At 37.5% G+C, this 12,333-nt stretch overlaps 1 protein-coding gene across 1 annotated transcript in view; it reads right to left on the bottom strand.

The window, feature by feature from the left end:
* LOC121413736 (nucleolar pre-ribosomal-associated protein 1-like) overlaps positions 1-11,347 on the bottom strand; it is a 38,503-nt gene extending 27,156 nt beyond the window's left edge. Inside the window, exons 1-13 of the mRNA XM_041606663.1 lie at positions 11,143-11,347; positions 9,245-9,387; positions 8,441-8,728; positions 8,085-8,181; positions 6,918-7,129; positions 5,669-5,799; positions 4,424-4,619; positions 3,282-3,419; positions 2,604-2,762; positions 1,946-2,084; positions 1,145-1,401; positions 594-692; positions 171-441 (exon numbers count right to left, since the gene is read on the bottom strand). Coding sequence (XP_041462597.1) covers positions 171-441; positions 594-692; positions 1,145-1,401; positions 1,946-2,084; positions 2,604-2,762; positions 3,282-3,419; positions 4,424-4,619; positions 5,669-5,799; positions 6,918-7,129; positions 8,085-8,181; positions 8,441-8,728; positions 9,245-9,387; positions 11,143-11,338 — 2,326 coding nt within the window. The 5' untranslated portion in view covers positions 11,339-11,347. The remainder of the gene's footprint in view (positions 1-170; positions 442-593; positions 693-1,144; positions 1,402-1,945; positions 2,085-2,603; positions 2,763-3,281; positions 3,420-4,423; positions 4,620-5,668; positions 5,800-6,917; positions 7,130-8,084; positions 8,182-8,440; positions 8,729-9,244; positions 9,388-11,142) is intronic.
* Positions 11,348-12,333: the final 986 nt, after the last annotated feature.

The raw sequence follows: 12,333 nt of genomic DNA on the forward strand, positions 1-12,333 counted from the left end.
CTTCTACCCCCCTCCTTTTAATCCTCTCCACCATATCAAAACATTAACACACATGCAAGTCTGAAAAACTTGCAATTCCCCAACCAAGTGCAATGTTTGCATGAGCTTAAAACAGTTAGCAAAACTTGTTACAGATAACAAAGCTTTATGAAAGAGGATCCTGATCTCACCTGCCAATCCTGCTTCAGAGACGCTCCTAGAATCCTCCTCCGCTTCCTCCATCTTCCCATCCTCCTCTTCATTCATCTCCATCTCAGTGACAGCTTCCATGATGCGATCATTGTGAGGGTACGGATTCCTCACCACCTTGCTGAGGATACGCTGCAGGAAGCCGGTCACGACCTTGGGGTCATGGGCCACCGAGGTCGGGGCGGAGAAGGCATCAAGCCAGATGATTGGTTCATCGGGGCATTGGTCAAACTGTCCGGTGTGCTTCAGGACCTGGAATGAAGATTAGATTCCTATTCCATTTCAATTTCTGGTAAAAATATAAATAAAACCAACAAAAAGTATAAAAAAATTCATATCAAAATGAAAGCAAATCACCTCATCTCTCAGAAAACATATAAGGGTTCAAAGTATAACAGACTTACCTGACAGATTAATTGCTTGGATACATGAATCAGTTTAGAATCAGAAGAGGTCATCAAAACAGTCAGGAGCTGACCCATGGCTGACCCTTCACCTTTGACCTAAAAAAGAGAGAGAGAGAATAAAAATAGCAATCATTTATAGAAACTTGCTTAAACATGAATGATAATTGCAATAATAATCTGAAATTAGTTTGAAAGAGTCCCATAAAATGACGACCACATTTTTTTGTATGTAAAAATGACAAAATAAGCATATTCCAGCCAGGTGTCATTTTCAGACCAATTATAATACACTGTCCCACAAGTGCTTATCTGTGTTTGTGATCTTCAGTGTGATCACTTTTCAGCATAGATTTCTTGATTTCATACGGTAATGTTTTGATAATTGTACCAGATATAGATCTACTATGATAAAGTGACATGTAACCTTGACTTTTCAGACTTTTAAATGAAATCCTTGTTTGCAGCAAATAAAGGTAGTTAGCTTTAATGTAGAGATCATCTGGATCTCATAGTAAAAGAGGAAAATGATTTAAAAGCAAACTGCTAACCTCCTTGAACCAACGGAAACGGCCCACATCAAAACCCATCAAAAGTTTCATGGTCTCGTACTGAAGCTGCAAGGCATGATGGGTAGATGTAGCACTGCCCTCTTTGGCAGTCATGTGATCAGAGTGGAATATTCCGTGAAGGAGCCGGCTGAAGTCAAATGACGTTTGGAGGAAGGCCGATGGGAGAGCGATGGTATACGCAGCCAGGATTCTCATGATGTGTACGAGAATCTCTGCCGGCTCTGGCTGAGCTAATCCTGTATTAAACAAATGAATAAACATTAAGTACTCATTAATTCATCCTTGTTTAAGAAATGTAACCAAAAGTGAAAGAATGGGATAAATAAAGCAGGAGCAACAATTGAAAAGGTACATTGTACCATGATCCCTCATTTAATGGAGTCAAAACTTCAGAATCCTTCTACAAATTGCTACTTCATATATTCAACTGAGAGGTTTTATATCTGTATACATTTAAATATTTGAACTGAATGTAAGAAATAATAAACTACATGTAGTAGTGAGTTTGGGGGGGGGGGGTAAATGCCTAGTTGTGTGCAGTATATAAGGCATGACCACATTGGTCAGATCATGCCAACAGGACATGCACTGCGTATTAATCAGTAAGATTGTGCATTACATATCATATAAATGTCAGCATTTAAGTGTGAATCTATGTCACACTTAAATCTCTGTGAAACACCTCCATGTACAGCATATTTGTGTTGGATTGCACCCAACCTTTAGCTACAACAAAAACAACTAGTTGCCAGTATCAATTAATCCTGACATATTTTTTACCTGAAGACATTTCCTGATCTGATTGTGCAGCTTGCTTCTGATCCGACACAATGTTCTCTGTGTTGTGTTTGCTGCCCTCTTTTATCCTGATGAGGTATCTCTCCCAGCACGACAACAAGGTATCAACATCCGGTAGAACCTGATGACATTTTGAAATATTTGATTAACTTAGTACCAAAGAAACGATTGAAATGAAAAAGCATTAAAGAGAACATGTATGCAGTAGAACCTGATATTTCAAAATACATACAGGGAATAATAAGTAACGAAGTTAAAACAACTGCTTGAAGCCCTGCTAAAGCTTTGGTAAAGAGGCATTAATGTGAATTATGCTCAACTATCATCTGAATTCCAGTGCAAAGGTGGCCATTGAATCTTGTTTAAACAGAAATTCAAATTTGGCATTGTTTCGCATCTATGTTTCCACTGTTTCCACTTTTTTTAAATGCACACTTATCTTACAAATTTAGTTACTGGATATCAGACAGCTACAAAAAGATTAGATCCTGAAATCACCAGTCTTATGCCAGAAAGAAAAAAAACATGCAGATATTTATCACATAAAATGCTTTTACAATTTCTTATAAAATTTGATTGCAACAGATCGTGTGACTTTAATACACTTTAGGGGCTGAGAATGCATCCTTGCAATACTGACCTTTAAAAGTGAATCCTGATATTGCTTCACGAAGATGTGCTTCTCTGTATGAGAAAGTAATGCATCTGCATTTTTACTCTGCTCCATGTTGCCTTTTGCTTTCTGCATCACTTTATCAATGAGCTGTAAACCTGTCAGACACACCAGAGGGCTCGGGTGCTTTAGAAAGAGAGAGATTATACAACAAATTCAATCAGAATTCAATAATCATATATCAATATCAAGTTTGGGAAATACATGTAGGTGATTTGACAGCTTGTCATGGGGAAAGCAAGCACCAAACAGCATAACAAAGGTGGATAGATACAAATTCTGGTTTTAGCAGTGTGTGCTAATAGCATGAATGTCACCAATACATGGATATACTTCATTAATTCAATTACAAGGAAAAATGTTGTTTTACAAACTTTATTAGCATTTTTGGTCATCAGAGAAACACTCTCAACTAAGTTCTATGTAGAAATCTGCTAAACAAAATACTTTTTCTGTAGCATTCTTTAAAATAATGTGGAGAAAATTGCAATGCAATACCAGGAAAATTATTCCCTGAATTATCATCTCTACCACTATCACCACCAATCCAAAACCATCACAATCTCCAAATTGACAATATCTTAATATCTTAACAATCTCTGCGTGGAAGTCAGATATCACATTTTATTCCTTCTCTTGATATACCTTGATACATTGCAGCAAGAATGCATGATTAGCCACAGCAGGCACTGTAGTCACCATCACCATGGAAACCAGCCGAGACACACCCACTTTATCCGACCTGGCAAAGGCAGGACTCACAGTAGACTGCCCATCAAATATCTATTAAGTAAAAGAAAAATAATTGACAAGACAGAAAGTGAGGGCCTACGGTAGTAAAACTAGGTGATCATATGCGGAAATACTGAGTACTCTGTAAGATGCTAAATCTATGTGTTGAATTCAAAACCTGTGATGTTGAAATGGCTACCAAAAGATTGAAATCAATTGTAATAATGTTTTTTTCTCCAAATATCTGGCTTTCAACTGCAATACTGTTGGGTCTGCATGAGTTGACCTTCATAAATGAGAATAACCACTGCAAGTAAAAGAAATATTTCATACTAAAATGCAAAGCAAATATTACATCTTCTAAGTTGAAAGTCACCCAATTCAAACAAACTTCTGTGGTGCCAAATGATGTCATAAGTCATTCTTTAAAATCAACGTCAATTATCATCATATAATTCTAAATCCAGATATAATAACTTTATCAAAAATGTAACTTTGTGTAATAAGGAAATATATGAAAAACAAGCACAATGAAGACCCCCACACCAATAGGGACCGTGCAATATTATTGCTTGGGAAAGTCCCCTACACTCTGGTTAAAATGTTATGTTTAGTTTACTACTTTCATAGCAATTACACATTTTTCTAACCATAATCACTGGGCACATATCTATTGATATATAGGCCCTACTATTACATTTGGATGGCCAATTTATTGGATTCTCATCAGGCTCAAATACTAGCCATTTCTTTGGCAATCAGAGAGACTGAAAAGCTGTCTGTAGCCTGAAATGCTTGTTGTGACATCTGCCACAGGTCAAGTACCCAGGGTGGATCCAGGATTTTGAAATAGAGGGAGCCCAAATAGCCAATTTGATTACAATTTTAGATTTAGGTTTCTCTATATCAATACATGTTTAATGGGTAATTATAAATATATAGAAGGGGTGTCATAGCCCTTACTCCCCGCCTGGATCCACCAATGAATAATCTACCTCTACTTCTTGCTAAAATGGCTAGGCCCTCCAATATCTTGTCCAATCAACATTACCTACCTTCTCGATGAAACCCACGTTGGCCAGCCACGATGAGGACGCTCTCGGTGTGAAGGAGAAAGGACAAGAGGAGAGGTACTTGGATAACAGGTCTGGACATGTTTTCAAGATATGGACCACAAGATCTGCTACAAGGTCATCCGTTGTTGCTGTCTTCAACATCTGAAGGAACTTCAAGAGGGCACTGTTTAAATTCCTGTTTGGATATTCAAAGTACAAAAGAACTAATTCATAGAAGAGTTCTTAAGAAAAAAGAATTAAATAAATGTACCAAAAATACAGTAAGGATTGTTTTACAAAAGTCACCAGGACTTAAAAATTGCTATTCTTTGAAATATTCATAAAACCCCTATTCTTTGGTTGTAATTGTTACTGTTAATTTACGGAGAATGACAATTACAATTCGAATCACAAGAGAGCAATTGAAATGACCAGTAGAGACAGGGGAGAATCTCATGAAGAGTTTGGGCAGTTATTTTCACTATGCTGGCTCTCAGCCAATCGGATGCAATGATTTCAGTAGCTTGTAAAAAAAACCCATGATTGGGGGGTTTCATCAAATGCTCCCATAGGCAACATTTCCACAAAGTTTTTTGGCACAGACAAAATGTAATTCTTTGGCAATTCTATGAAATCAACACTTATCATTGGTTGAAGGGCACTGTCTGGTAACTGGCTGCTGCTATGAGAAATGTCAGACAGACATTAACAACTCATCAATGATTAATTTCTAATGTTAGATTTCAATAGGCAACTAGATAACTGGCACTTCATATTAAATGCTTTTTATTCTTATTATTATTATTACATTACCATAGAGATGATATCAATGAAGATGATTTCACTCAATTTGGTAAATTACTACATACTTAAAATTTTTAGTATTTTCTTCAATATATTTATAAAGCGCGGTAATCTTTTTCTAAAATCTGAAATGAATTTAGGCAAAAAATTCATGACAAGATTTCTACTAATCAATTAACTGTACCATTTCAGTTGATAGTGCCAATGCCAACACATTGTGAGATACAAAAAACGTGTTTTGGACTAAAAAAAAATTGTTGTTTCTAATTCAATTTTGGAAGATTAATCAGAAGTCGTTTTGGTTTGTACTTTGAAAAAACTCTCCATTGATTTTATGCTTAAAAGATGATTGCAAAATTATCTAAGACCACGTTCATATGTACTAAGTTTTTCTAAATGAAATAAGGCCAAAGTTGCAGAAAGAGTAGAGAGATGTCTTACTTTCCACCAAGTCCTATTGATTTATCCAGGAAGTTGATGCCATGTTTGGTGGAGGTGGTGACTTCTACCAGGAATGAATGTATCTTGCGCCGGACAGCTTCTCTCCCGGCCTGCTCTGGGTCTTCCGCTGCCTACAAGATAGAGGGCGATTCACAAGATGTATTTAACTGTGTTATTTGATCTCGTTCACCCAAATCTATTTTGAAATCCTTTTTCACCCAATATCGTCCAAGACATCCAGGCTACATTGAAATTGCAACAGCACAGACATCACCCACAATGTAATCAACAGATTTGAGTAAGATTGTTGCATATTCATTCCAAGTCATTTCAATTCATTATCATGCTTATTATAAGTAGGCTATAGAGGGTTAAAACAATCAACAGAACATAATTTTCAATACAGTTTGTATTAAAGCATTCCTTATACCAGTAGATTTTATGTTTACTTTTCTGTCTATAGGAAATGTTGTTTCAATTAGGAGTATCAATGTACACTTGACTAAAGCATAAAAATACAAGGGGTGTGATCTCACAGCCTTGGTGTTACGTATTCTATAAATATAAAATCATTGCAATTACGATATTTTGTTATACTCTCATACCAGAAAGGGGGTCCATAGAGTTAATAAATCTTATCTGATTAGTTAACCTTACACCAAACTATTTTTATTGCTTGTTGCCAAATTCATTAATCATTGAGGTAAATAGCACAGAGAATGAAATGACTGGAGAAGATGATGATAATCTGAATATGGAGTGAATTTGAATGAATTCTGGGCCGTGTCTTACAAAGAGTGGAAGATTGGATTGGATCCAATCAATCGTACCTCTATGGAAATCCACCAGGGTCATATTTTTTCTACAGGAAATTTGCAAAATGTCCATTGTATTTGTAAACAAAGAGAAACAGTGAATTTTCAAGAAAAAGATGAATGCATGAATATACATCATAGCTAGAAAATATTTTGAACAAACATGCATAAAAGATGTTGAAGTTACTCGCAACTCTTTGTAAGACGGGGCCCTGAAGAAAAATATGTTTGTCAAGAATGTTTGATGAGAGAGATGAATAGCAATATCCATCAACATGGTGTAAGATTTTTTTCTGCCCAGGTTAATCCTGGGTTTGATTACAATAATACTAAGTTAACCAAGGTATCTACTACATAATATACAATACCTAGCACAAAACTAGAAGTAGAAAATAAAAGAAAAGGAAACAAAACAACAAAGTCAAGAAATCTACCTCTACTTTCTCATCCTGTATATCATACGTTCCTTTCCATCTGCCGTAGAGGTGAGCTATCTGGAAAAGTGTGAACTCGTTCAACACCGGTAGTTTCTGAGTCTTTGTGACATCAGGATTGCGCACAAGATGCTCTAGGAGGGCGTTGAGGAAGAGTTGAAGAGTAGACGCTCTATCTTCCACCAAGCCTTTGAAGAAACCTTTCAAGAAATCTAATCGCGGAGGATTAAAATGAAAATTCAATTTAGAGATCACTATACTAGTACTTCAGCTACTACTTTCAAAGCAATTTCAACCTGGTTTCTACGATAATACAAACAAAATAGCAGCTTGGATTATAATGAACCAAATATGGAACAGAAAATTAGTACAAGTATCAATGAAGTAATGAGTTCACACAGAAATACATCAGGACAATTTGTGTAAATATATGCTGTAGAGCTGTGAAGTTGGCTTCTGTGATACCAAACATGTCTGTTTGACTACACTGTATGAGCAAGTTCAGAGATATGGTATATGAACAACTGTCAAATGAGTGTGTACATATCATTCACTGACCAAAGCTGAATTAAAAATGTCCTTGTTAGTATGATGGGCTTTTAAAAAATGGCTTAAATCCAGAAAATTGAATACTTCTGCAAAAAAAAGCTTAGTAAGGAATTCTGTCTTTTGGAGAATGTGTTGTATATATGTTGGGCCCCAATTCACAAGCACTGCTTCTTATAGGGGTCCAAACCTTTCATTTAATTGTTTTACATTGTATTTTTCTTTGTTTTTATGATTGGTTGAATAAATAAACTGAAACTGAACCGAATAATATTGCTGGTTTAATGATTTTATACCTGTCCTAAAGATGACACAATTTGTAGTTGATTTTGAAGCAATCAGACTATGGGTGAACTACAAGATCAAGCAATCCCTCTCTACAGCATGCATGTTGAAATGCTTTATAAACTATTTGTTTGGTATAATTCAAACTTCTTTCAGAATCAAATATATTTCTAGGTGTACATTTTCAATAACAATACTAATTATCATACTTGCTTAATCATGATTCTTTAAATGCTCTACAATCATGGAGCATAATTACCCTGGCTTTAGCAGAGCAGTTGTTACCCACTTTCATGTTTCAAAGAATACATTCCCGGCAGGAATCAACGTATTTACCTTTGTTGGCTAAGAACTGCGTAGTAGTGTGCTGGTCGCCAGAAACAAGAAAAGCCACAGCAAATCTCATCAGGCATGTTCTAACATCTTCCTCTGCCTACAAAAAGAACACATGGTATTTTTAAAAGATAAGAAATCAACTCAAAAAGAAGAAAAAGGAAGGTTCTTGTGATAGACAACAGATGAATAGTTATAACAAAGCAACAAGTCATTTCATAAAAATTCCCCAGGAGTCAGTATACAAATCCAAAGGCATATTTCATGAAATATCATCTAAAGCTCCTAATACCCTTGCATCTTGAAGTGTTATTTGGTAGGAAAGGAAGATACCATTTGACATTCACTCTGTGCTTTACCTTACTGTTTCGTCTGTTATACAGTGGAGTCAGAGATCCATGGTCAAACTTGAACACGTTCAAAACCTCGTGAGCTGAGGACGTATCGAGCGCCACCACAGCAGTCAAGAAGCGGAGGGCCGCCATGATGACCTTGGCCGTGTTCTTTGGGTTAAGGGCACGGTAGACATGACGCATGTGCATGCGTAGAATGACATGGAGGGACGGGAGGAAGAGGGACCGGAAGTGATGGAGGTCATCAGCGAGACGTAGGATGATAGAGGTCAGGCAGTTGAAAATAAGTTGAAGCTGCAAGACAAGAAATTACATAATTGAAAAAAAAAATCATCAATATTCAGATTAATAGGATAGTAATTATTGAAAGTGCAATCATGCATTTTTAGTTATTAGGCTTATTTACTGAAAGTGAAAGCAAGATGCATGTTCAAATAAAGATAAATTCAACAAATTTGGTTTGATTTTCTTTTCTGCAGCAATCATACAAAATACTGATGAGATAGATATAGTAAGTTTCAGGCTCTAGTTGGTATCTTATACTAAACTTTTTTTTATTTGTGGTGCTGTATCAATTGCAGTAATTTTGGCAAAAAATTTTGAGTAAATAAAAAATGGAATATGTTCTACAAATTTACTTGAAAGTTGCAATACTCTAAACTTAAGTAGACCTGCTTCCTTTCATAAAACTAATGGTACAAGTTACTTGCATACTCACACTTAATGGGCTAATTTTATCTTTGAAATTTAGGGTGGATTTGATGGCAAGTTTCATTAAAAAAAACCTATTTTCTAAGGTGAATTGTTTACCTCTGCATTCGGCCTCTTGTCAGTGGTGAGGAGCTCTGTGATTTCTGCACATTGTGGTGAATGCTGAAGATATTCCTGCACGGCGTCAATGCCACCTTCACCGCATGTGAATGCCTTGGCACAGGCGCAGAAGGTTCCTAGAACTGCACAAGCCACAAGAATGAAAAGAAAAGATATTTAAATTCAGATCTAGCAGCAAAAGGCTGGTAAAGAGCCACAATCAATGTTGTTTGAAAGAAAGACCTAGACAGTACAGCAGCAGAACTGTTTATCGATACCGCACAGGTAAGCGAATTTCAAGTACTTCTTGCTGTAATAATTGGGCCATGTACCTGTAGTAGCCTATATGTATAAGTCTATGTTCATTTATATTAAGTCTGTGTGTGTGCTATGTGTATGCGAGGAGCGCTCCTGATTGGAGCAGCCTTGATATGCTCCTACGCCTTCTACGTGCGTTGCTACGTGCGTCGCCTTCTACGTGCTGTGCGTTACACAGCATGTACACAAGTTGGTGCCTGGTTGGGATAACATAGATTGGAGACAGACATCATAGAGAGAAGACCCCGAGACGCCATTGAGTGTGGGCGCACGCCACCCAGCTGCATCCCCACCAGCGCCATGGTCTGTTATTAGAAGTCTGCAGATACAGTATGTTCCTGTTTCTACCGTGTGGCATCGTTTGTGCAAGTGTAAGTTGTTGTCACTGTTTTGTATCATCAGTAACCCATTTGCAAGTCGTAACCCTTTTCAGTGTCGTACTTGTAATTAACCACTCGGTCATACGTATCGTATATGTATGTGTATTGTGTCATCATAGCACCCTCACATCGCATCCTCAGTTATTACTTCGTTGCTTTTCCATCAAAATCTTATGATTTAGCGTTGATATGGCATCGTGTTTGTTGGAATTTGTAGAGTTAATCGCAACGTGTACAAAGTAAATTGATTTCCAGGTTTCAGGTTCCAGGTTTCTTTGTCTTCTGCTTGGCGACAGCACGCAAATCGCGTGCTGTCACCAAGCGGAAGACAAAGAAATCAAGATGGCGACGTAAACACGGCCGTAAGCTCTTCCCATCTTTCCATGACTAATCTCTCGTTTTTTTAATGAATTCTTTAAAAATGAAATAATATCGCAGAAATGTTGGAAATAAAATAAAGTTGGACCCCATGTACATTTTTAGTGCTAGATCGTTTAGAGGGAAAGTCAATGAGAAACAGTAGAGGCGCACGGCCAATATGGGAGACTCTCTCCAATAGGGGAGACAATCTCCCACATTGGAGACTTACTTTGCAAAAGGACAAAAGAAACAACACCAACAAAAGCATGATTTTTTCTACCCAAAATTTTGTCTCACTGAGGTCAGAAGCCCATTTGTTTTGTGTGTGATTGACAACAAAAATCCTTATCAAAACAAAAGTAGACGGTGAAAAGGGGTAATTTGTCATGAGGAATCTGCTTATCACATTTTTATTTGCCGCCAAGGTAATCCTTTTACCGCAAATGTAAACAAAGGAAATTAGTCTCCAAAACTGGAGACTGTCTCTGAAATTGGATACCCAAATTCTTTACAAAAGTCTCTGATATTGGAGATAATTTCCCACATTGGAGACAGTCTCCAATGTTGGCCGTGCACCTCTACTGAGAAAGAATTCTCGGCCTCGGGGGCGAAAGTTTCTGGTTTTGTACCCGTATGTGGGGAAATATAGGTAAGAGTACCAGGCGTAAGTGGGGAGTGACCATACGTACAGTATATGACTTTCAGTCCCCAAAACGCCCCAGCCCCAGGCTAGGACGACCGGCGCCCGCAGTAGTTCACCAGCGCAGCGGAGCTAGCTGAACTTCTACCCCGTGTCTGGCCCTCTCGATTCTCTCACCATCTCGTGTACTGATCACTCACCTTCCGAGAGTAAAACGCCGTCCTTTTTCAATTGGCTGATGAAGTCTGTAGGATCAAAAGTTATCTTTATCTTCTTACGGTCAGTTTCCGGGGTACTGATCTCTTCATTTTCCTCACTTTCATCCATTTTTGCTGCATGTTTACGTTTTCTAGCAGCCTTTTTCTGGCGCACATGTTTGCCATCTTCTCGACCCATTTTGCAATGTTAATTATTTATGGAACGCTACCTGGCACCGTACCGTGCCAATCAATTTTACCACAATTTTGATTAACGTACACGTAAAAAGGATGTCTTTTTCACGATAGGGCACGTTACGTACGTAACGTGATAAGGGTGTCAAAAACACAAAAATAATGAAAAAAGGGTATCTATTTTGCTAGGAAAATTACGTGTTTAGGGTCGAATTTGCGGGGATGATAAAACAAAGATAGAATGTTTTATAAAGGATGTCTTTTTGCCCCAACACTTCGTGTTTAGGGTCCGATTTGCGCGAGGTGTAGAAGGTGGGGTCGTACTAAACCAAATAAGGTAAAGCCGACGACCGAAGGACCCGTAACAATAAAACATTCCTGTACTTGTTTAGGGGTTCATTTCAGGGAACATTTGCCAAGAGTATCGTTTTGTTTCCAATACTTGTTAAGGGTAGGGTTTCAAACGCCAATACTTGTTAAGGGGTGCATTTTCAGAAAATGGAAATTACGTGTTTAGGGTGCTTTTCGAGACCCCATGGTCGCGCATGGTATCCACTCGTGAATGGAAGTGGCCCCCCGGACGTCTGGGGAATTTAACTTTCTACCATTGTCAGATCCAGTGGCGAGGGAAAGGAGAAAAAGAGAGAGAACGGAAGAGAAATGTAGTTGTAAAGAAGAAATTGTTGTTCATTATAATGTTATATTATATTATGATTATGCTATATTGCATTTAAGAAACATTTTATGTCTGTGCCAATTAATTTTACCACAATTTTGATTAACGTCTGGGGAATTTAACTTTCTACCATTGTCACCTCCAGTTTAAACACCTTTATGGCGTCTTTTGGAGGATTCCTACCAAGTACCAAGTCAGATCCAGTGGCGAGGGAAAGGAGAAAAAGAGGGAGAACGGAAGAGAAATGTAGTTGTAAAGAAGAAATTGTTGTTCATTATAATGTTATATTATATTATGATTATGCTATATTGCATTTAAGAAAC

This window comes from Lytechinus variegatus, chromosome 4 (genome assembly GCF_018143015.1).
Source record: "Lytechinus variegatus isolate NC3 chromosome 4, Lvar_3.0, whole genome shotgun sequence".
NCBI classification, from domain to species: Eukaryota; Metazoa; Echinodermata; class Echinoidea; order Temnopleuroida; family Toxopneustidae; genus Lytechinus; species Lytechinus variegatus.